This window comes from Saccostrea cucullata, unplaced genomic scaffold, assembly GCF_032062105.1.
Source record: "Saccostrea cucullata isolate Sc308-1 unplaced genomic scaffold, CSIRO_AGI_Scuc_v1 ctg176, whole genome shotgun sequence".
Taxonomy (NCBI): Eukaryota; Metazoa; Mollusca; class Bivalvia; order Ostreida; family Ostreidae; genus Saccostrea; species Saccostrea cuccullata.
In genome coordinates, this window is record NW_026939570.1 from 210,875 (window position 1) to 237,590 (window position 26,716).

At 33.1% G+C, this 26,716-nt stretch overlaps 2 protein-coding genes across 3 annotated transcripts in view; one reads left to right on the forward strand and one right to left on the reverse strand.

Moving 5' to 3' along the window:
- Positions 1-8,457, reverse strand: part of LOC134253340 (polyamine-transporting ATPase 13A3-like) — a 33,824-nt gene extending 25,367 nt beyond the window's left edge. Inside the window, exons 1-4 of the mRNA XM_062735871.1 lie at positions 8,271-8,457; positions 3,004-3,089; positions 2,406-2,573; positions 1,666-1,724 (exon numbers count right to left, since the gene is read on the reverse strand). Of these exons, the coding sequence (XP_062591855.1) occupies positions 1,666-1,724; positions 2,406-2,573; positions 3,004-3,089; positions 8,271-8,289 (332 nt within the window). The 5' untranslated portion in view covers positions 8,290-8,457. The remainder of the gene's footprint in view (positions 1-1,665; positions 1,725-2,405; positions 2,574-3,003; positions 3,090-8,270) is intronic.
- On the forward strand, positions 1,713-24,828 carry LOC134253341 (guanine nucleotide-binding protein subunit beta). Of its 2 annotated transcripts, none has more exons than XM_062735873.1 (9): positions 1,713-1,737; positions 15,975-16,062; positions 17,011-17,156; positions 17,264-17,327; positions 17,857-18,086; positions 22,521-22,650; positions 22,756-22,827; positions 22,965-23,181; positions 23,297-24,828. In XM_062735873.1, the coding sequence occupies exons 2-9, from the start codon at positions 16,003-16,005 to the stop codon at positions 23,401-23,403; spliced, it is 1,026 nt and encodes a 341-aa protein (XP_062591857.1). In that variant the 5' UTR covers positions 1,713-1,737; positions 15,975-16,002; the 3' UTR covers positions 23,404-24,828. The 2 variants fall into 2 exon arrangements, with proteins under 2 accessions (XP_062591857.1, XP_062591856.1); XM_062735872.1 differs by lacking the exon at positions 1,713-1,737 and adding an exon at positions 11,752-11,910.
- The last annotated feature ends 1,888 nt before the right edge of the window (positions 24,829-26,716 follow it).

Sequence of the window (26,716 nt, forward strand, 5' to 3'; positions counted from 1 at the left end):
ACTTTTCAAAATTTTCTTGGGGGAGATTGCGCGTAACGACATTTTTCCAAGTTCCTAATTCGCGGCGTTTTGTCGTGAAAAATAACTATTTGTAGGTTTTCTTTTAAATACCAACCTTGTATCATTTATTATCACTACTTCAAAATTTAAAGTGTTTTCTTATATTATTATATGGTTAAATGTTTGCTAAATATTATTTCATCTTCCCACTATATAAATAAGTATTGACTCATTCTTTCCCACTATATTATATTTCCTAAACTTTTAATATTAAATGTACTTTATTAGAATTTTAGGTTGAGTTTGGTACAGCTGTTGTACATGAGCAAAATGCACATTACTTATAAAACAATATGTAAGATTGTGATTTTGATTTTAAAAAATGCCTTGTTGACAAATTAACATTTTCAGGTCACAAAAAAATCTTACTGACACCCCTGTGTAATACCTTGACAGCCTTGCTCATCATATCCATGCACTTTTTTCTGCTTAATAAATGGGAAGGGGCAGAAAAATGTTCACTGTATGATCATATTGATCATTGGAGCCGCACCATAACTCCAGAACCCCTGCCCCCTGTCCACGGGGCATTGAATTTCACATTTTGATAGAGAAGCCAATGCTTACTACAATCGTGCCATCAGTTTAATTGCTTTATGAACAGGAGTGAAGACCAAGATTTTTAAAGTTTCTTGCTAACTCCCAGGTCCAAGTGGAAAGAGACCAAGACATTCATAATTTTGTTTCTCTTTCCCTATAAATGGCATAAATTACAAGAGATGTTTGTAAAACACTTATGCTCCCCTCCCCCAAAATTAGAATTTTTCCAAGCCTCCCCCAAAATTAGAATTTTTCCAAGTCCAAAAGGGCAAAAATGGTGCAATTGTACCCAAAACAAAACTTGACCTAGATATTCATCTCATAAATCTGTACATTAAATTTCATTTCAGTATGTGCAACTGTTGCCAAGAAAATGAACAGAAATTGCAAATAATTGGAATTTTCTAAGTCTAAGGGGCATAACTCTGTCAAAAATGGTGCGATCGTACCCAAAACAGAACTTGACATACATATTCATCTGATATATCTGTGTACCAAATTTCATTTCAGTATGTGCAACAGTTGCAAAGAAAATGAACGGAAACTGCAAATAATTGGAATTTTTCTAAGTCTAAGGGGCATAACTCTGTCAAAAATGGTGCGATCGTACCCAAAACAGAAATTGGCCTAGATATTTATCTGATATATCTGTATACCAAATTTCATTTCAGTATGTGCAACAAACGCAAAGAAAATGAACGGAAATTGGAAATAAGTGGGATATTTCTAAGTCTAAGGGGCATAACTCTGTCAAAAATGGTGCGATCGTACCCAAAACAGAACTTGCCCTAGATATATATCTGATCTATCTGTATACCAAATTTCATTTCATTATGTGCAACAGTTGTGAAGAAAATGAACGGAAACTAAGTGGACCGACAGATCAACAGACAGCAGCAAAGCAATATGCCCTCCCTTCTTTGAAGAGAGGCATAAAAATTGGCCTATCAAAAACCTTGGCTACCATATGCTTAAAGTTAAAATATTATTAACAATATTTTCAAATTTGCAGGAAGCTGTAGGAGTTCAGAGTGACCAGAAGTAAGATGATAGAAGTTAACTCACCTTGTACCATCTCTAGTGATTAGCACCACCTCAGCTACAAACCATCGCTCGTACTGATCCTGTACAAAAACAGTACGTATTAATAACTATATATTTACATTTCTGATTTTTTTCTCTGTGATAACTCTTTGAAAGTTAGCGGAGTTGATTTCTTGATAATACTATCAGAATGTAAATTAGGCCAAATATGCATGTAAATCTCGTGCAGCTGCCTTTATGTTTGAAGTCAGTGGGCCAGAACTATTGAAATTGGCATGGGAGTCCTCGTGTAATTTAAATCTCTGTCTACATTTTTAAAGTCTAAATTTTCAACTTTATTTCACAATGAAATGGAAATATAAGGAATCACTGTCTTGTTAGTATAGTATGCCAGGGACATCTATGGCAGTGGGAAACATGGGATAATATATGCATAACAGGCTTCGCATTGAATCAAGTGTACCCTGCCTTGAATCATGTGTACCCTACATTGATTTATGTGTACCCTGCATTGAATCATGTGTACCCTGCATTGAATCATGTGTACCCTGTATTGGTATTTTAGTCTTTGTAGGATTCATAGCTTCTTGGACACAGATATGCTCCAAAAAATAATTAATCATAGGAAGCTGACATTTCTAATGTTCAAGAAAAAAACCATCTTACTTTTCCATGGTGAAGTTGTTTTTAACTCTATCATTCAATAGGCCCAAAGAGCTGAATATGTGTGTGAAGTGAGCAAACAAAATTATGAGTTTTACCTTGAGTAATACTTTAGTGGCTTCTGACAGCTGAGTCTCAGTGTGGGTACATTTGATGTACCATTGTGGGCACCAGTACAAAACCAGGGGTAAAATTCCACCACTCAGCAGGTAACCCAGGTATACAAGTGACCTCTTCATCTTGTTTACCTTGTAGCCAGAGATTTCCTACAAATACACACAACTTTGGTTGACATGATTTAGTGTACCGGGTAGCCTCCCCACTTCTTTCTACAAAATGCCTTGTAGAGCCTATCTTCATTGAGAATGATTTAAAGAGAGAAAAAAATCTAGAGGCCCATGGGTCTTACTGGTCACCTGCATATTACAAGTTTTTTTTTCAGACGAGGACCAGTCACCACTTGGGGCTCACCTGACACTGGCTTTGTAGACTTGTATCACATACATTTTACAGTTTGTAAAATCTCTTTAAACCTTATCAGATTTAAGCAACTTGCTCCCTAACATGCAAAACTGCAAGAGATCTTTCTGGTAAAATATTCTTAAAAATCTCATATAAAATCAAAATTCACAATTTTTTTTACATTTGACCATGTAAATGAACATGATTTAATCAGGTCAATCAGGCATGCCTTACCATTTGGTCGTCTGTGCCCTTGTTGAGATAGGTCACCCCACTGTTTACAGCTGTATCCATCCCTGTCTTCACCTGGTGGTATTCTCCTATAATACATGTATAATACAAAATTTAGAAAAGTAGTCATATAAAACATAGTGATCAGTAAATAATAAATAGAATTGATAGTAGAACACATAATTTACAGTATTCACCTACAGTGCAGGTGAATAAACAGAGAAAAATGCCTATGATTAGACAAATAAGAAAGTGAAAGGGGAAAAGAAGCATTAATTCATTTTCAGTACATAACAGATACCCCCCCCCCCTTTCCCATGGAAGCCTTATCCATGGGCTTAGCTTTCACAATTTTGGAAGAGGCACCCTTGCTCATCATAACTATGCACTTATTTCATTGACTTAATTACATGTACCAGTAGCAGAAGAGATTTTCAAGAAATTAATGCACTTTAACTTATAATCAGTGGAGCCCCATCCCAACACCAGTTATTTTCCCAATTTGATCTGCCCTGGCCCCAGTCCCAATAAGTGGTGTAAGAGCCCTGAACAATGTGCCATATGCACCTTCAACTTATTGAAAAACTTATAGTCATTATCCATATTACAATACAGGATCATCTTAATTCACTTATAGTAAAAACAGAATATATATAAGCTACATTTGTTTGAATTCTGACTTTTCCTTAATAATGTATAAGAAAGATCAATATTCTACTTCTGATTCTCTGTAACTGTACTGAAGAACCCCCCCCCCCCCCAACTGGCACCATACAAAATTTTATGACTGTAAAACATCAAAATAAGCATGAAATCTCCCATTTATTACAGAAGACTACTAAATTACTTTATAATGAAATATTTAAAACAGCCTTAATTTTAATAAGTCAGAAGTGACATTCCTTAGGCTAATGCACTTATTTACATGTAATAATTAACTCTAAAAGGTTTTAAAAAAGACACTTAATAGTTTTAGTAGAAGTCATCTCCAGACAAATGTCGCTAAAATATGTACAATTTAAATTACAGCCTAATATTTAATGAATTTAAAAATATACCAGTTGTATGGATTCAAATGAAAAAAAAAACATATTCAAAATATTTGAAAAAATTTTCTTATAATATTTGAAAAAAAAAAAACAACAACATTTTTACAATATTTGAAAAAAAAAAAATTAAATTGACCAAAATTTGACAAATTGACAGGCAGACATAAGGTGGGAAGGATGAAGGGACAAAAAGTCAGAAGTTAACACTGTATACCTCAGACATAATACATGGTTGTGAATAAAACCATTCCATTCTTCCTTCGGTATCTTTTATTACACCTCAGGGATGTTATGATAGATACAACGTAGTGATATTGTAACTGATATTCTGAGATGAAAATACCAAGAAAAGTCACACTCTAGTAAAATTTATCAATCTGGAAGTGACTGAAAACTGGCTTAATAATCTATTGATGTATTTAATCTTTTTGGATTAGTAACATGATTAACAGTAAGGTTTCAATGGAACATCATTTGAGTGTTTACGCCCCCATAAAAAAAATTCAGGGATAAATAGTTTTTGCCCTGTATACTTGTCTGCAAAACCTTAACCTTGTTCATAACTTTCAATTGGTTGGAATATTGTGGCTTTCATATTTCATATGTGTATTCCCTGTGACAGGATTTTCCTTTGGGAACCAATATATCTTGACCTTTTGACCTTGACATTTGACCCAATGTTGCAAAAATTTTACCCAATTTTAACCTAGGCCATAACTATACAATTGGTGCTAGGACTTTCACAGTTCACATGAGTATTTATCTTGACAAGACCATTCCAAGAGTGAAAATATTTTTGACCTCTTGACATTGAACTTTGAGTTTGAAACAACTTTTTTAAATCAATAACCTTGACCATTACTTTTGAAGAAAGGCTTTCAAATTTCGCAAATATATTTCTTGTGACAAATCTTCCTTTGGATATCAACAATTTTGACCTTTTGACCTTGACCTTGCAGTATGACTTGCATTTTAGCAATAAGCTGTCATATATGGGGCAACAGTGTTTCACAAACACTGTGATCTTGTTCATAATTTTGGACAGATACATCTGACAAACAATCTTCAATACATCCAACAAATTGCAGGCCCAATTGTTTGGTTTTGTTATACATCAATAGTTATTGAAGCATATAATATGAATGTCAGATGCAACATCTAAAGCAAGTATCATATACCATCTGATAAATTAAGAATAGAGCTTACCCTAGTGTCTACAAACAACTATATCCACAGAGGACAGCTCCACAAACAGACAGACAGACATGGGTATATCAGCCACATCTTCATTCTTAGGTTTAATATTTTGTTTCACACTAGGAATTCTATATAGAGGTAACTTGTTATTATTGGTCATATCATCTTATCTCCAACCTATCAATTTTAACAGTTGGTAAGAATTCTCAAACTTGTAGCAGGTTTGTTCCAGTTTTTAAAATCTTATATTGTGTGGCTTACCTGTGCTAAAGGTCAATGGACCAAACTTGTAAACATGTTATATTGAATTACATTTACACTGTAGATACAAGTCTCATGTATCTTGTATGAAAGTTCAGGCTTAAAATAACTGTGCATAGTCTTCATATAGTACTGACATAATCACATGCATGTAAATTAAATGATTACTTTTGGGAGATTAACCAAAATAGCTCATGTGACAATATTAATGTGCTGAAAGTCACGTCTTCCATGTATTTATTAAAAAATTCTTATTTTTGTTCATCTTTTCTTATTAGAATTAGAAATATTTTGGATGGAAGGCTTCCTGTCTGGATTAACCATTTCTATTAAATCAATAATGAAATGAACTCAGAGAAGTTTTAATACAGACTTCCTTCAACAAGAACTCATATTAAGAACATATGATTAATTGGTTATAATTTTTTTTTTTTGCATTAAAATGAACAAAATTTCATTGCAGTTAAGAATAATTTATTCAGAGTACAGTCAATTCTCGAATTATCGCCATTCGATTCATCGCCATTTTCGCAATACCGCCATGATTTCCTAAGAACGTTTTTCCTGCTATATAAAATTCTCTTTATAACGCCAAATTCGCATACCGCCATCCGCCACCCTGTTTTCAAAACAAACGTCCATTTTTAAGTGTCAAATATCTCGATATACCGCCACAGGTGCATGCGGTCAGTGAAGCACGGCTAATTGGTTGACGCTTTGTAAAGCATGCAAAGCCAGTCAAGGTACACGCAATTAAATAATTAAATTAGAATTAAATGAACAAAAATTTTTAATATGAACTGTTACAATGATGTCGTTCTGTTGTTTTGTTTAAAAAATCATTTAGTCTTCGCCACGAAAGGGTAGTTGTGAAAGTACGCCGAATACGATATTATTTTGATGATATCTGCTTTATACAATGCAAAGTTTGCTTAAAAATAATTATACGGTATAAATTGTGAACGTTTCACTAATTATGATGTCATAAACAATAAACAATAAATTTATTCAAGAAACCATTTTACGTACTGTCAGCAATATATCACGACGATCGACCCAGCATGTTTTTTTTTTCAATATCAGACGTGCCGATTTACATGTACATAGATGCACATGTACTTGTCTTTTTCATAACTGCACATTTTGTTTTAAAGGAATTGTACATAAAAATTATTTAAAGTATTTTAAAATTTAGAAATATCTTTTATATACATGTACATGTACTTATAAGAAAAGAAACACTTTATGGTATTTCTAAGAACGGTAACTCTACTTCTTGTTTCCTAAAAGATGGGAAATTCAATTCATCGCCAAATTCGTTATACCGCCATGATTTCTAAATTACAAAAGGTGGCGGTTTATCGAGAATTAACTGTAGTTGTATATATCTGTTGTAAAACAAAACAAACTAATTCAGAAAATCTGTGTCCCCGAGAGTGTGCTGACCCGGGGGGAGGGGGGGGGGCACTTTAAGAAGGGCAGGAGGGGCATACGGAGTTATGGAATAAAATTTAATTGAAAAAAAAAAACAAGCTTTTGGTGATATTGCACAGAAATAAAAGTTATAATGTTGTGGAAGTAGTAAAATAATATGTTGAAAACACTTGGTAAGTAATATTTTGGAATATACAATTAAAAAAAATCAAGAAACAGCACACTTTTTTATGCGCAATAAATATATACTTTTTTCAGTGGGTGGCACTGTAGCTCTCTGGTCGTTCATTCCAACTTTTTCAGACCAGCAAGCTACCTTGACCTTGACCTTCGATCTCAAAATCAATCGAGTAGAAACGAAAGTGTTACAGACAGAACAACAGACAGATGGACAGACTGAAATTAATATCCCCTACTTTCAGCAGGGGACAATTATTTCACAACAACAGGACTAAGATCATGAAGGTTATGAAGGTTATGCTAATCAGACAAACCCATAACCCTACTCACTTTAAACTTTAATTTTTTCAAAAGCCCGAGTTTTGTATAAGCATTGTTTACAATACTGTCAATATATGCAGACCAACTAAGATTCTGTGACAATAATAAGCCCAAGTGTCTATGGACTGGAACGCATTCCAGCCTATCTCCTTTGATGAAAGAATAATTAAGAATAATTAAGGCATAAGAGAAACAGAAAAAACAACAAGGATACAAATATAAAGTCTCCTGAATTTTGGCTGAAATTTTTAGATTTAATAATTTCCAGATAAAAAACGAAGTTTCTATTAAACATGTTTTAATTATATTTCGGTGTGAAAAGCAATAATTCACCATATTGTAACAGGAAAGGTAAAATGTATAGCTGGACCATGACCATCGACCAGGATATTTACCAGAACCTCACTAGTCAGGTTATATAGTTAGAATAATCTAACCGTGTCTCGGAACAAACCCTCAACATAATCGGTAAACCAAGTCCATACGACAACATAATTTTAACAGAACATTCTATCTTGAGTCAGGTGCTCTACTTACTGGGCTACCCAAGGTGATATCCATGGCCCAAACCATTACTAAATTGAAAATTTTAGAAAATGTGGTCTTCAAATCTGGGCACATGCACCTTTTACTACAAATATTGAATGACTGTCAGATTGAAGTCAAACAACGACAACTTCTTCTCCAAGGAAGAAAGTTTGGCCTCAATACATCTATGTGTAGATCCCTCTCTATAAAAAGCGTGTGTGTGTTTTTTAATTCATTATACACTACAACTTACAAGACACAGCCTCTTCATTTGATGTTCATGCACTTAAATATTCTTACCCCTATCTTTTTCCACCATTTCCGTAGTCTTCAGAATCTTCTCCTTATTTTTCGTCAAAACCTCATATCATTATTCTTTTCAGTTCACAAAAATAACCATTTAAGGACTCTATCCTGTGTTCTCTGTCCCAACCCAAGCCATTTGCCATGTGGTGTAGCGTAAGTATTTATTTTGAGTGCCCGAACAAATTTGTCAACTCAATTTTGATTGGATAGCATATGATGATTAACTTGTACTACAACTAATTCTAGAGCAATTTTTTGCCTTTTCGTTCTTTTCTGTTTTGTGAGATAGCATCTTTTGTCCAAATAATGGAGACCAGTTATATCTCAAATCTCCGATAAAAATCAGAAAAGGGGTATTTGCGAGAGTGATACAAAGACTTGGTTTAGCATGTTTAGTGCAGTTATATCGCTGGTTATAGTATAAGTACTAACTTAGTTAAAGTGCTGTAGAAAATTAAAATTAATTAATTACAAGTAGCTTTCCTAAAAAGCTCGTCTGACGTGGTTTGCTTAAATTTAAAAAGCGGAAAGAAATCATATATTATGTTATATGATTTATTTCGTTCGATAATATATCTTCAAGAGACCATGCGTAATCAATATTTATACAATAATGTACAAAGAACTTTAAATTGGAGCTCCTGGCTCCAGGATCATGAAACAAACTAAGACTTAAGGTAGGATTCTTCTCTGGTTTCTGACTAGATGAAACATTCAAAGCATATTTGCTTATATGTCTTATATATTGAGGTGTAAGGAATTTAAAAGACCATATTTTTCTTTCCTCATCACAATGGTACAACTATAAATAGAAATGGTAAACTGCGTTTGAAAACTAGCAGGGACTATATTTTTGGCGGAATGGTGGCGTATGAAAATATCTTCTTTTCTGATTCTCAAAATTATAATAGAACAATGAATTTAGTTATAATTTTTACACAATCGAAGTCTTGGAGAAATTTTCAAATGTAAGTTAGATTAATAATGAGGGACTAAACTTTTAAAATATATCAAATTAATATGATTTTTCAAACAAACTAGAACTTTATTGCTTTTAAACGCTTCCTATCAAAGTGCAGATTTGAGCCAAAATTCCATAAAAAGTATTTTTTCTCTCTTAGTAAACGATCAAAACTTTTTGTTTTTGTATCATTTTGTACATTTATAAGACTACTTTATTTAACATATGTGAAAATAAGAAAAAGTTAAATATAGGAAGCATATGAAAATAACTAATATATCCTAAAAAATTAAGAAAAACAAAGAAAATTCGGATTAGCCATATCCAGTTAAGTTAAATTATTTATGTAAATTTGGTAATATCATGCTACAGACCCAATATAGTAATATGTTTTTATGCAAAAAGAACAATCATTTAACTTTTGAAATAGAAGTAGGTATCACATGATTGGCAACAGTAATTTTTTATTCTTAATGTCAAGGAAAAAGACAGTGACCTTGACCTGACCTTGCCTCTAATATAAAACGGTCAAATTTAATTTCACTGATACTATCACTTACTGGTATAGTCTTCTTGATTCTGTGAAATTTTCATTAATTTTTGAATATTAAAAATATGAGAAAAATCCTACCTTAAGTGAAATTTTTAATCGCATAACATTTCTGTGAAGCAATATTAAAAATACCCCTAACACTAACCCTTACCCTTCTAGTCTGCTTGACTTTTACAACCCGGGTCAGCATTTTTCAAGTAATGTTTTAATGTTAAATGACTTAACTGACATTTTATTCAGCAAACAGAATAAAATGAAGGTTGTAAATGATGAAATCAATGGGAAGATTTTTGATCACTTAATGGGCGCGTATAACCCTAACCCTAACCCTGGCGATAACAATCTTGGCAGAGCGTTACACATGCTGACCATTCCCCTGCTGTTTTTGAAAGCTTTCATTGCTTCTCAAACCATTTGATGTACAATGATTCTTTACTTAACACTGTTACGTAATTGATTGATAAAATTCTGAACTGAAGCATCTGAGAAAAGAAATAAGAAGATGCAAACTAATTTACAATGTAATACCGTCCAAATTATAATCGTTGAATAGGAATGAAGTATAACACTTTAGCAACATACAAATCTATTTTACACAATAGAGAATTAAAAGCGAACTTGAATAAGATATTTTTTCTGTTTTCACTGCATTTTTCTCAGGCACTGTATTATCAGTTTTTATAATACTTGGAGCAGGGCAAGTAAGAGAAAATATTTGACCACGTGCCTGATGTTTAGGTACTAGTAATTCAATGTCAATGTATAAATTTTACTGAAAATAAGCAATTAATTATTTACCATAACATGTGAAATGATTAATCTTTGATACACAACACAAAACAGTGAGATTTATTTTAATAAGGCATTTTTATAAAGAACTAAAGCGGACATGAAAGATGAAAGCACGGATTATACTAAAAACAAGATCATTCAGTATTGTAAATTAAAGCTCATTTCTCCTGGGACAAACTACATGCGTCTTTGGAGATTATGCATGTATCGAAATTTCCACCCTTGAACTATCTAAACAATTTTATGGAACGACTGCATAAATTAATAAGCCCTGGTTAAATCTAGTACTGTCTGACGCCGTGACGTCAGACAAACAGTTTTCGTTTACCCGTGGTAGTGACCGGTCGACAAGAGATGCTTACTCCTTCATGACACCTGATTCCACCTCTGATGTTTTTAAAGGTCCGTCTTTGTTCTGCTTGTGTCAATGGACTTTTGAACTGGATTACTGTTCCAACATAATACATCATCATGATTGTATTCTTCTTTCATACAAATAAGAAAAAACTTGAATAACTTAAGCGTATTTAAAAAGATATAAATTTGAGTAAAATATATATAGCATGATATAAAACTATGCAGATGAGAAGGATGAGTTTGCAAGAGACATTGTCGATTGAAATCGTACAAGCCATAACGTTTATCTAATTTAATCCTATTTATTGAAGAAGGGATGTTCATGGACTGCCTCAAGAGAAAACGTCAAGAAGTATCCGGGGTAGGAGGGGGAGCCCACCCCCCCCTTTTTAACAAAAATATATTGATTTGCTGTAAAGTATTAAAACGATCATTAAAGTGCTGGATTCATCTTTAAATTTTATTATAACATCACAACCTCGTCGTTTAGCATTTTAAAAAATCGCTGTTCTTGTCACAAAAGCCGGTCAGACGAGATAGTAAGTAATTAAATCTTTTTCTCTCCCGTTTTTTAGGAAGGGGGGGGACAAATATTAATCATAAAGTTATGAACATCTGATACCCTCTTCCTTTTTTTTTTAAAGGGTAATCATTGAGTTTAATTAAAAAAAAATCTGCCACCTCTTTTATCTGCAGGTATTGTATTTTTATCCACGCATAAAAGTATATTTGAAGAAAAAATACCTTTGATCCGCATACAAGAACGACAAGTCGTGTTCAATTTGCCTTACGCATGCGCACTTTATTGATTTTCATTATCTATGGGGTTTTGCGTTGCAATTACAGGGAGGACCGCACCCCATTACAGGAAGACAGATATCAAACTGATGAATGCCGGACTAAAATAAACGATTTAACGGGTCTTTATGACAATTTAAGGGAGGTTTCGATCTCCTCTTTCTCTATTTAATGTAAGTATTTATGCACGAACCATTGTTTGTTGCGTGAATGTGAAATTTTTAGGAGAAAATCAGGAGTGAGTTGCATGATGAGATCTCGGTCCATTTCCGCTGTATGTATTTTGTGTTTACATGTCAAATGTCAACATTTTAAGGTGTATATGATGTATCATTGATACAGAGATGGTGAGCATTAATAGTTCTTGATTGTTTTAAAGTTTAATGACGTGTTTATAGAGTCCGAACATCGTAGAAACTGATGCTGATGTAGATGATGTAGCCTCCATCTTGAATGTCGATAATTTTATGCAGGGATGGTTTCACATCCAAGTTGCACAAGCTTTTTCATCAAATTGACAGGCTTCTCAATCAAGCAATCTCATGGAAACTTGTCATAAGAAAGGATTCTATAATTTTTCCCCCGTCTATATTGTATCTGTCTTTGTTTACTTGTAGTTGTTACTTGTAATATATTGAATGGTATTGGGTGGGGTACTGATGTTAGAAGTAGAATTCATAGTACTTGAAGACAATGAGTTATGGAATTGTCATTGAATTTGCGAAATATAATTGAGATATACAGAAGACATAGTTTGATGAACCTCGTACAGTATTGGGAAATGTTGCTTTGAAAAAAGTTTATAAAGCCTTTAAGAAGCCATTATGAGGTCAAAATTATCATGATTACCTGAGTACACACAGGATTTTTATTTGCATTACTTTAAACTTGTAAGACACTAGGAATGAATTTGATAACCAAGGGATGCTTGATAGGCACCAGTAAGTGTTACTGTAACAATACCCCCCTTTTTTCACGGTCATGCACCAGCACTAGGGGTGTGCAATATTACCGGTATATCGGTATATTGCGGTATTATCCACCACGATAATATATCGCGATATGAAAATCAGATACCGGTATTTCACGATATTTATAAAAATATATAAAAACCTCCTTTATTGTAGAAACTGTTAAAATAAAACTGGAAACTTCTAAGTCTTTTTCTTTCTCGTTGAAAGAATTCTTCATCAGTTTCGTTCGGGAGAGAGAAAGAGAGAGGAGAGAGAGGGGGTGGAAGCTTTTAATTCACTGTTGCAGTTTTGAATATCTTACTTCGGAATAAAATTACTAATTAATAAGACTTTAAAATAAAATTTATAAGGAAGAAAATATATAAAATATCTTTACAGGGTGTATACCATATGCATTGCGGTTCTCAAAATCTCACATTGAATCTACATGATCGACATCGCGGTGAAATGTCAAGTTCAATATACATGTACATATTAAAAGTAAATGGTCATCCATGTTTTCACTTGTAGCAGTGTTGTTTTAATTATTTTTAATAACTTTCATGCCATTTTAAACACCTTATGCTATAGCAGGAGCATGTATATAGTAAAACAGGCCATTTCCTGATTGTACGTCTTGATGTGAAATTAGGTCGGGTTAGACTAAATTACCAAAACGCACGAAAACAGGTCACAATTGCTTTCTGGTTTTTAGGTCACCTGAGTAAACTCAGGTGACCTATTGCTATCCGTTTTCGTCTGTCGTCGTTCGTCGTGCGTCGTGCGTTAACATTTGAACATTTTCAGCTTCTTCTCTGCAACCACTGAACCAATTTCAACCAAATTTGGCACAAAGCATCTATGGGTGAAGGGGAACAAAATTTGTGAATTTCATGATCCCTGCCCCCCTGGGGCCTGAGGGGTGGGGCCAAAACCACTAAAATTAATGCAATCTTTAAAAATCTTCTTCTTTACTCCTGGACATCAAGCAATCAAACTGTTTGCATGATTGTAATCAGCAATGAGTCCTCTACCAAAATTGTGAAATTCATGGCCCTGGGGTCAGGGGTTCTAGTGCTAGGGTGGGGCTAAATAAGTAGGTAGTGAAAATGCATTATTTCTTTGAAAATCTTCTTCTCTGCTCCTGGGTATTAAATAAACCAACAAAGTACATAGTTATGATGAACAAGAGTGCCTCTACCAAAATTGTGAATTTTATGGCCCCAGGGTCAGGGGTTCTGGTGTTAGGGCAGGGCTCTATTAATTATATAGTGAAAATACATTATTTCTTTGAAAATCTTCTTCTCTGCTCCTGGGTATTAAATTAACTAACTAATTACATAGTTTTGATTAGCAAGTGTGCCTCCACCAAACTTGTGAATTTTATGGCCCCAGGGTCAGGGGTTCTTGTTTTAGGGTGGGGCTCTAATGATTATATAGTGAATTGCATGAATTCTTTGAACATCTTATCCTTTGCTCCTGGTTAATATGCTAATGATCTAATTACATATTTAGGGCCAGGATTTATTTTATTTTCAGTTGTACAAAGCCTCCGCTCAAGGTTTTGAATTTTCAGAAAAAATAAAACAATTTTTTTCTTTCCGATGTCAAATATGAGTCGGGATCGAGATTTCAAATTTGCGAACTCGCACTTCCGGTTTTAAGATGAAACGGCGAGTAAATAAAGCTAGGTTGGTTTAGTGTAAAATTCATCGATACGAGTGCCATTCAAAACGTTTCACCCGTTCAAAGGACAAATAAAATGCTGACGACTTTGTTGCACAATGACATGCTGGTGAGATAATTATGTATTCGTTTCAAAAGTTTCTGTCTGTAAATTATTTTCCTCCCCCAGGTTTTAAACTGCCCGTGGTAGCTATTGCATATTGCCAGCGACTTTGTTTAGGTCTCTGTTATAGCTTACAGTCTAAGCATCATTCTTCAGATAAGGGTTGCTTATGCATCAGATGTAATGAATAAAACTATGGGAGAAGTTAAGTCCATTTGAGGTCAGAAGAAATGAACAATAACCTGAAGACATAAAAAAAAATTCAACTATTAAAAGGCAAGAATATACAAATATATACAGGCATGTAGTATCATTTGTATCGGCCAGAGAAATTATTTTACACTTAATTGAAAAAATGTTCACCGTACTCCCCAATACTCCCTGTCTGTTTTATGATAGGAATTATAATTTTAGGCGTCAAGTAAATTTTAGAACAATGTCTACACATTCATCTAACACATATTAAAAAAATGAAGATATATTGAAAGACTTTTAAAGAATTGATTTTTTAAAATATATTTTGACCAACATCACAAAATTTATATAACTGGCCCAAACTGGCAGATGATGAAATAAGCAATTAAATGTTCTACTTTCCTATTTGTAAGCATTATGTGTCCAGTGGTAAGGGGCCTATTAGAATAGCATAAAAAAAGAATGTACAATTGATTTATCAAAAATTTTTTTTTTTATTTCCTTTTCCTTCGGGACTTTTTTATTCTCATGTTCATAACTAAACCTAAACATAAAAAAAATGCTGGCCTTATAATGAAGAGAGGGGCCTCTTTCTAAATAGATAAAGTCAGGGCCACTGGGTCAGGGGTACCATGGGGGTACTTTGACTAGAAATAAATTAATGCTTTGAAATCTGCCCTTTGATAAGCAATGGTGCCTCTTTCAAAATTTTGTGAATTTCATGGCTTTTGGATTAAAACACGAACCAAATACGATCACTGGAAAGTTGTTACATGATACTCAGGTGACCTATAAGGCCCGTGGGCCTCTTGTTTAAATTTTATTTTGTAACCACAATAAAATTATTTTCATATAGGCCTAATATGTATATTGTTTTAATCTTTAATAACATTTTATGCTACTTCATTAACCCCCCCCCCCCCAAAAAAAAAAAAAGAATTCAATGAAAAAAGATTATATAATCTGTAAATTTTTTTTATTTCAATGTGAAAATTCTCCAAGAGAGTTCATCTTGTTTTACTATTTTACCTGGAATTTGATTAAAAGTAAAGTTTTAATTTGGTGTGCAATCAATGTCTTATCCCTCCTCCCGCTTTTAAACTTAAAGATAAATTCAAATAGTCTTTGAACTTGACAGCATTTCAAACATTCTGCTCAAATTTATTAATGATAATTAATCTACAATATATTGCAATATATTGCAATATTCAAAGTAAAATATTGCAATATATCGCAATATGGATTTCCTTCGCAATACCCAACTCTAACCAGCACTAATTTACTTTCCTTTTTATTCAAGATTGTGCACCTGTAGATAAATTGTCATCATGAGCAGTGAACTAGAAGCCCTTCGCCAAGAAACAGAACAGTTGAAAAACCAAATTAGAGTAAGTGGTGTTTTTTTTCTTTCTTTTGTAAGGAAGATAAATAAGGTGTTGTTAGTAGTGGTTGAGTATTATGCATTAATGTGAGAATCAGTGGTTTACCTTTAAAAATATTTTCAAGTTTTTGTTAAAACTGAGAGAGGTACCATATAAAGAAACACAGCTTAAAGAAAAAAAAAAGGCACATTAGGTATATTCTGAATACTCCAACAAGCATGTAAATATAACCTGAATTATATATAGGGGGATGAGCTGGGTCAAAATTGACTTTCAAAAGAAGTAACATTATGCATTTTAAGAAAAACAGTGGATATGTAGTTAAATTGAAGAAAAAGAGCACTTGGCTAGGTGGATGAATTGATTTAGAAATACCATGCTTGCCAGTAAGGTTAAAGAGATGAAAAATCAATATGTGACACTGCTTCAGCTCTGACACACGATACCCTTTCTTGTAGAATAACAAATGAATAATTCATTGGCTGCAAAATAGTTCTGTAATTTTGTACTTTGAAAAATTGTTTAATTGAAACCTAATAGAGTGGATATTCTAAAATAAAGCTTTTGTCTTGGTGTTGTCGGATGCGTAATATTAAGCTTGTCTTAAAGAGTAACTCTTTTAATCAAACCCAACAGATTTAAAACAGTTTTACAATGTCTCCACTCTCTCGTTTATGTGCCCCATTACACATTATTTTACCTATCTTTAGAACTTGTTGCGTTGAAGACAACTGATTATGCCTCGTGTGAGACATTAGTTGAAAACCAATCAATAATGTAATGGGTACAAAATTAATTTAAATAAAGTACAGGATTTGCATGTTTTCTTTTTTTTTTTTTTATTCTTCTCAAAAATCAATTACAGGAAAAGCAAATATTTTTAGGAATTTTATGAATAATTGGAGTTAATTGTGAATATACTGAAAATGACATTGCCAAGCTTTGTTTTATCAGGAAGCCAGAAAAGCAGCAGCTGATACCACCCTAGCTAGTGCCACAGCAAATGTCGAACCAATCGGGAGGATACAAATGCGCACAAGGCGCACCCTTAGGGGACACTTAGCCAAAATATATGCCATGCATTGGGCATCTGATTCAAGGTAACATTTTATTTAAAAATACTTATTGTAGATTGATCAATGTGAATTTTATGAGTATTCATGCTAAAGGTAGGCTATAAAATAAAGTTGATTTTTTTTTTTAACAGGAACTTAGTATCAGCTTCACAAGATGGAAAATTAATTGTATGGGATGGATACACAACAAACAAAGTAAGTAGCTTCTGTATATAAAAAAAAGCATGGGTCAATATTATGGTTCAGCCTTGATTTCTGAAAATTATTGAGAAAGTTGAAAGGGAAAATTTTTTATATGGAAGATCACATGATTTTATGACCCTTGATAGCTCTCATTATTTTTTTTAAAAGATAGTAACCTCCTAGTTTGATGTTATGTTAAGACTAGTAGATATTTGATAGTTTCCTGGTTTGGTGAAAATGTTTGCATTTATTTACCAGTGGTAGAGGTGTTCCAACAAAACTCTTCCTGATTGCCCCACATTCCTTGTTCACTAGTCTACATTTGTGTCCTGAATTGGTCACATTAACATGACTGTAGTTGATAATGTTGTTATATTCCCACATGAACTGAAGTGTATGTAAAAATACGGTCTTTATCTGAAAAAATTATTTCAGTGTTTGGCAATATGTGTTCTAAAAATAGACCATCAATGTTTCTGTATAACAAATTTTATGACATGAAAAATTGTACAGAAATGTTATTTAATTTATTCTTCATCAGGTTCATGCTATCCCATTACGGTCTAGTTGGGTGATGACCTGTGCCTATGCTCCATCAGGGAGTTATGTAGCATGTGGTGGTCTAGACAACATATGTTCAATCTACAGTTTGAAAACACGAGAAGGCAATGTGAGAGTCAGCAGAGAATTGCCTGGACACACTGGGTACTTGTCATGCTGCCGATTTCTGGATGACAACCAAATTGTTACTAGTTCAGGAGATATGACTTGGTGAGTTTGTTTTAATTGTCCAAATAATTCACCAGATCATTGTTGTGGTGTGTGTTTATTTTGCATTACTTGCATACACAGGTGTAGTTCATAATTTTACAGAATTTGAACTTAAATCTATTTGCATAAGTATGAAACAGCTCCCAAGGATTTAATGATGATCTTTCAATAAACATACCTTTCCCCTTTGAAAAATATTAAAGAATTCCCTTTTTTGTTTTATATAAAATATCCTGATCAACATACCTGTAACATTTGAAATATATAAATTTATGAAAGTCATAGAAATAACACCCAGATGGCATCTTAGGTTGCAGTTTTTTTTGCGACATTTATCTGAAATCTTTAAGAGGAACATACCTTTGGACTCCCATTGTATATCCACACCTCCATTGTTATTAAAGTACTTCCAACCATTTCCTTCATATTCATCCTTAATTAATGTAAAAAAAGGTAGTCAAATAGAATAGTAGATAGATCCTTGGCTCCTGTAATGATAATGTTTCTGATCAAGTTTAAAATGCTTAAGAAAAGAAGACTGCACTGGGAATCGGTAAAGATTGGATTAAGTTTGAGGATTCACTCCTTGAATACATTTATTTTGGCTACTTTTAAAGTATCCATTTAACTAATGGAATGGTATATATAAATGAGTAATTTGTGCTTGGTCTCCTAGACTCTTGAGTCAATCTGCTAAATGTATCACTTTAAAATCAGGCCTAGAAAAAAAATATGTTTGTTTCCGCTTTCAGGCTGAAAAAATATAGGGTAGGTAGGTAGGCAATTTTTTTTTTTTTTTTTTTTTGAAAAATTTTTTTTTTGCTTCTTTAATCAAAACAAGTATAGAAGAAATATTAATGACAAAAGAAATGGTGTTTTCAAGCATTTCTGTGACTTAAACTTATAATAGAAAGGTTAAAAGCTTGCAAAGTTGGAGACTCTAATTCCCTGGGTGAAATCTTGCACTTCCTGGGACAAAAGCATTAAAAAAAATTTTAGGGTCGGCACTATAAATTAGGGACGGTCGGGAAAGCGGAAACAAACATATTTTTTTTCTAGGCCTCACCTTGATGATATTTGCACTCAAATGTAAGGTGTTAGCAAGGCCGACTTCCTGATACTTAATATATACACAAAGGTAGTTACTACCGAGTGGGAAAGGAAAGTAGACTGAAATATGTATAATTTAAAAAAATCCAACAAAGCATGTATAATATTTCTTTCAGTAAAATGTTTTTATAAATGTCAGATTAAGCTAACTTTAAAACATATGAAAGCATCTTTTATCATTAGAGAAAAGTGAGAAGAGATGCAAAAGGAAGTACATTTGAACCTGTAACATGATTTGCTCATGACTCCCCTACGTAAATCATGTTAATAGACATTTAGGTCTAGTGCCTAGTTATATATTCTATAAAATAAAGTCTTCAACTATACACAGGTGTATTGAGGTACGCTTTGTAGTAGATTTTGTGAAATATGAACCTCTTGAGATAGTCATGACTTTTCCTGAACCACTACATAAGAATTTATTTCATTATGCCTTTGTATGAAGAAGGTGAAATGAAGTTATGTGGCATCACAGTGAAGAGCACTCTATTGCTGGTTTCCTGTTAGAGTGTATGAGTCATTTTATGTGAGTGTGCACCAGAGTTAGCATGTAAAAGCCATTCACAAATTCCCAAAAATAACCGGCTGTAGTATATGATGTGTTACACACAATATGGCTACACTGAGAAGCCGGGCAGTGCGTGGAATGAAGCGGATTTAATGGGACCAATTGATTTTCATGTTCTGCAGATTGATGTGTATAAAAATAAGTATTGATTATGTCTGCTACTGTTCTTCACTGGAGAATTATGCTCCAGTATTGATTTTCTGTTGCTATTAGATATGAGCACACACCAAAAACTCTCACAAGGTTGTAAGTTGTAAACACATTTCAGATTACCCTTTCAGGATCAGAAATGGAAATTTGATATTTGTTGGTCAATAAAATGTTGGAGTTCTTTAAGTGACTGGTACACATTTTCTGCCTCTGTAAGCAGTAGATATGATCATCCATTGTAGACGGTTAAGACAGGTTCATATTTTCTGGATCATATATATTGTTATTATATGGACTTACGAAAATCAGCTTATATGTAATTCCTAATACCCTTACAAGTAACCCTCCCTTGGTATTTTAAATCCACAGATGTTAAGTAAATCAAATGTTTTATTTAGAATATAATGTGTAAAGTCCTGATTAGGTTTTGATGAATTAAAATAATCAAATTTGAGTAAAATAAAAATTGAGTATTCTAAACTGAGGAAACCGAGGTTTTGTGCTATTATAGAAAATGTGAAAAATAGAAAAACCATTGAACTCTCTTTTGTTTAATTTCCTTGAAATTAAACTTATATTTGGATATAAATTTCTTAAAAGGAGATAAGAAGATTGAAAGGATATCTTTTTTTGTAACAATAACAACAGAAGTATTTACAGGAAGTTTTTAATATAGCCATCTCTGGACTGACAAGGTCAATTTTAACCAAATTTTCTGTCAGGTGTTCTTTAAGATCGGAGTTTGTTCAAAGGGAAGTCCATATCATTTGGATGTAAGGAAAATAGGGTGGGGTCATTTACATTATAAATCAGGGTGGGGTCATTATAATATGATCTTTTTAAGAACCACTGGGACAGGGGAAAAAATGAAATAGAAAAGCATTTGTAATGTGTTGATTTTTTTATTATGACCCCTAGGGCTAAGTTTAGGCCCAACAGCAGTTCAACATTGTTCAAAGATTATGGAGAAAATTCAAAAATAATTTATAATCAGCTTTTCAAGAAACCCATTGCTTTAATTAGTTAAATTGATGTGCAAGCATCAGCATACCAGGCTTGGGGTCAATTACTTTGAAATGTAATTAATTACTTTCAAATACATTGATAATTTTGTCAATTACTTGCAATTACAATTACATTGATTTTTTCAAATGTAATTAATTACTTTCAATTACTTTGACAAATGTAATTAAATACATTTCAATTACTTCGAGTTTTATTTTTATAAAAGAAAATTAAAGATTTTTTTAAATAAGATCTTTTTCTATCGCGATCGAATTCGAACCTTCATTCAGTGTTTTTGTTCTTGGATATGATAGGGGTTCACACCTGGTCAAAATTAGACCTTTACCTTAATATAATGAGTGTGACACACTGTATAAACAAATTAAACATTATGAGGCAATTAATTATTGTACAAACACAAGCCCATGCTACACCAGTATGGTGTATGGCAAGATCTTTTTTGTTACTTTCTCAAATCCATGTTTTTGAAGGAAATGAATAATATCTATCACAATTCCATTCATTATTTTCTATCTTAAAATGAATAGAATACAAAAATAAGTCTAGTTTGTAAAACAAATTAACTATCTAAACAATCATTGTTATTTGCTGAGATTTATTGGGAATAAGTAAAATAAACCCACCAGTATAAATCTATGTATCAGTATGACACCTTTTTAAACATGTTACATGTAAATATAAACTTTCATTTTGAAAAAAAAGTAATTGAAATGTAATTGAAAAGTAATTGAAAATACATGACCTTTTCTGAAATGTATTTAAATACATTCAATTACTTGTAATTGAAGCAAATACAAATTACTTCCAATTACTTTGAAAAATGTAATTAATTACACTCAATTACAATTACTTTATTCAATTACCCCATCCCTGCAGCATACATTCCAATGTAATAAAGAATATAATTGCTAAATTTGCAAGTACAAAATGCAGTGAGGAGTTAAATATAAGAAAACAACAATCTTAGGCTGCTTTGTCAGCTTTAATTTGATTTTGAAATAACTTTGTCTAGGATCAAGAGCATAAGTTCAATGTTAACAATCCTTAATTTTCTTAATTTCCATCTAGAGTTCCCCTTCCTCACAGTTCAACTTTATGAATGTGATGCAAATTTAATTTCAAGACCATATAATTTATAATGTACATTGTAAAATAAATTATTTTCATAGTTTATTTATCAAAGAGAAATTTTTCAAAATAAAATTGCTATAAAATTGTCAGATGTTAAATTGTAAACGAAGTCTTGTTTTTAGATGATGTGTTTCCCATGCTTGTAAGGTACATTGATTTTTACAAACAGCTTAGGAAAAAAACAACACAAAATGTTCTTATTTTGTAATCAACATTGATTAAAGTTATGCTGAGGGAATTTTTTTTCTTCAAAATTTTTTATTGCTTCCCATTTGGTGCTCAATAGTAGAAAGTGTTTAATCTGTTTTTATACTACAAGATAACAGATATCTTGGGTATTTGCCTCTGCTCAATGCACTATTTTGACATGCATCCATATACATGAAAAATTAAGTTCTTCAGCAAAAAGTGAAATTCAATTCTCCTAAGCATTAATATTTATATTTCAGTGCTTTGTGGGACATTGAGACTGGTCAACAGACCACAGCCTTCACTGGCCACACCGGGGATGTCATGAGTTTATCCCTGTCTCCAGACATGAGGACATTTGTTTCAGGAGCATGTGATGCTTCAGCTAAGGTTCGTTGGGTTTCTATATGACTCTTTATTTATGTATTAATTTGACTTAACTATAAATTGGACTTAACTTCAGTCTAATGCTTTCTCTTTTTTTCTTTCACACAGCTCTGGGATATAAGAGACGGAATGTGCAAACAGACATTTTCTGGACATGAATCTGATATTAATGCTATCACTGTAAGTTAAAAACTTGTAAAAAGACAGATTTGCATGAACATAAACAAATATTAATTGAAAACCATTTGGACCTTACTTGATTGTTGTTTAATTGATAAATGTTTGATTTTCTCTAATGAATGTTTGCTGTTTTTCAGTATTTTCCCAATGGGTATGCCTTTGCTACAGGATCTGATGATGCTACATGCCGATTGTTTGATATTCGTGCTGACCAAGAGATAGGAATGTACTCTCATGACAACATCATTTGTGGAATAACATCCGTGGCCTTTTCCAAGTCTGGTCGTCTGTTGCTGGGTGGATATGATGACTTTAACTGCAATGTATGGGATGTGCTAAAACAAGACAGAGCTGGTAAGTCAAACATTTGTTTATAGAGTGTACAAAGACGTGATTCTGTGAAGAAAGGACATAGCTTAACATAATTTAGATATGGTGTATACAATTCTTTATAACTTGTGAATTTCAGGAGTACTAGCAGGACATGACAACAGGGTGAGCTGCCTTGGGGTAACTGAGGATGGAATGGCTGTGGCCACTGGATCCTGGGATAGTTTTCTCAAGATCTGGAACTAGAGGGAACAAACTGTGCTACAGTAACTCTCGACTGCGAATTTTCTTCTTCATTCATTTCTCATGTGAATGATAAAAAAAACAGTGATTTAATGTGGATGTTAGTTATTATTCATCAAGTAATCACACTTTAGGGGGTTTGATAAGAAGGCTGTGAGTGCCTGTCAGACTGTCTGTGGTAATTGGAGATCTGTTGGTAGAACAGCCAGGCATCTGGTATACTGGGCCGCCATGATGACATGGTACCCATCTATGATAAATCCTTCATTGTGGAAATCAGATCTTGATAATTTTAAAAGTTTGTGTGTATGGATATAGACGTTTCACATGTGTGCCATGTGATGTGTCCTTTATATTTCTTTCAGAGTAATTATATGTGTATGACTGTTAATTGAAAACACTGCTTTGTCTGCCTGTACACAAAAGATGTTATTTCTGACATGTGGATAGAAACAGTTACGATCAAATATGTAAGGAGAAGAGTAACACATCAGACCTTGCATGTTGATCAAACATGGGAATTTTTATATGTATACAATTTTTTCATTGTTGCAGGAACAGATCATGCAACAGTTGTTTTAACTTGGTTTTTATAAGTGAGCTTAAGTGACAGATGTTTTCCATGTTGTCAGATTGAGATGAACTGATAAGTATGGTAGCCCTTCTAAATGTAGGCTTATGTGTCCACACCATCCCCCCCTCAAACCGGAGCGCTAAGTGTTGTTTTGTATCATATATTTAATTAGTGCAATGAATACCTGTATATTTCTTTATTTTCTGTGGAAGAGGAGCAATTGATTTTGCATTCTCTTTCACAATTTGTATCAAATTTTTACTTATGAATGTATTTGTAGCATATTTTCATGACTAGGAGTTTTAATTTATATCTATGGGATATTTCCCTCTCTAACAAAAAAAAATTGTGTTTTATATCTGTCTTGATCAAATCATGAGGAAAATTCAAAATATTGTAACTAAAAATGTGTTTCAACAGTAAATTGTGGTCTTGTTATTGCTGTCAGATATTTATTATATCCGTAAGTACCACTAAGTGAGAAAGCAATGTAACAGTATGGGAGTGATTGTGTACAAGGTCCAAACTGTGTTAGTGATTTGTCATTTGTAGTCCATATATTAAAGTTAAAGTCAGGAAGGCATTATATTGAAAGTTTTAAAGATTATGCATGTCTAATTAGTTCAATATAATATTTTTAAAAAATGACCGAACAACTTTTGGGAAATTAGGCATAATCCAGAAAGTGCTTTTATGTGTTTGGATTTCTCTGATGATGGAACTGTATGTCCCCCGGGGAGAACCTCCTCGTTGGTTAGTGTAGGTTGCTTGCTCCATTAATCAGGGGGTGTATTAACTAGTCCTTCACCTATATTGTAATGTACTTCTCGATTGTCAATAAAGCTTTTTTGTCATGCTGTGTTCTTTATTGGATAAATAGTATGACCAGATTTGCAAATATGCAATAAGTGAGCTTTCTCAATTGTGTCCCTTCTTTTAAGTTTATGTACTTACATGTACATGTTATGTACATGTTAAGGAAGTAAAAAAGGGTGTACAAAGGTAAACATGGTAAACTGTGAGGATGGGTTTACCTTAAAGAAAAAATATCAAGGTTAATAGATTTTAATGCCATCAGTCAAAGGACATGATTTGAACTCTGACAATCACTGGCCCAGTTTCACCTGAGCATCCAGTTTTTGAATCTCATATTGAAGTCAGACTTCTAGATTAATTATCAGAGATGGGCATATTAATCAAATTTGTATTTATGAGAAAATACACCTTATTTAACAAAGTATTGTGTATAGGGTACTGTGTTTGTTTGGATGACTTCCTCCTTACCAAAACTTTATGCCCTAGGGCTGGGTATTTGCCCGAGATTTCAAATTGTGATATTTTTAACTGTATTGCAATATGTATTGCAATATTTTAAATGTAATTAATATGGCATTTTCTTACTATATTTACTTTAATTTACATGCAGAATGTAAATAACTATGATAAGTAACCAACACAGAAAAAAATCTTGTTGATTTCATTTCAGTTACAGTGTATGCTCTGAAATACTCCCACAAAACAACTTCTGTCTTACTGTTTGGCTTAATAACAAACCTTTCATAACTCAATTTTATATATTTAATGATAAAATTTCTTAGTCTAATCATTTTGCCGGTATATTGATATTTCAAAAACGTATTGCAATACGATATTTTTTGTCCTTGTATTGCAATATATTGAAATATCGATATTTTTGCCCATCCCTATTATGCCCACAGCAAACGTTTGGTGGAGTATATAGGAATCACCTTGTCTGTCAGGCTGATAACTTTGTTTTGAGTAGCACTGTAAGCTCATACTTAGTAAAGAGATTGCCTATCACCAGATGGTATGTCTTGACCTTGACCCAAAGTCTCTCTGACAAGTTAAAGGTCAGTTGCTGAAAAGGTGTACAATTTGACATGCTGAAATTTTAATGGAGAATTGCTGCAATGCTCATTCTAAGTACTATTACAGTGTACAAGATTACTTAGAGTGCAAGGTTGGGTCTTGACCTTGAAACAAGGTCATTCTGTTGGGTCCAAGGTCACTAGCCAAAATTTTAAATTCTTGTCTAGATATGTATTAAACAACCATGTTTTAAAGAATTATTAGAAGCCTGTACTTGATAAAGAGATTGCTTTTGACACAAGGGTTAGGTCTTGACCTAACCAAAGGTCATTCTGGCAAGTTTAAAGTCATTGGTAGATAAAGTGTTAAACTCTTGTCTGGGATTGTTATGGAGAATCACTGGAAGCTCAAACTTGGTACAAAGATTGTCAGTGTCCTTGTTTGTCAAGAGCTTGACCCGAGGTCATTCTGGCAAGTTCAAGGTCATTGGTAGAAAGAAAAATTGTTCAGCTTGAACTTTGTAAATTGTAGTGGAGAATCATTGGAAGCTCATACTTGGTACAGAAATTGTGTATGAACTGAAGGTGTACATATATCAAGACCTTGTTCAGATCATTTGAACACAAGTTTCATGAATAAGGTCATAAAAAGTGTAATATTTACATAACAGGTCAGTAATTTACTTGGAAAAAAAACAGTTCTGTTCACACAATGAAAGCTCAGTTTGCTGTTATATTGACAGCTTTCCACGTCTTGCATTTGAATTTTGGAAAAGCTAAGCAGATATATAATGAGGGCCTAAATCCTAAACTTTTGTATGGGGAAACAGCTACATATCGGTTTTCCCCCCCCCCCCCCCCCCCCCCCCCCCCCCAAAAAGGAAAGATGATCATTTTTGACCTTCAAAATTGC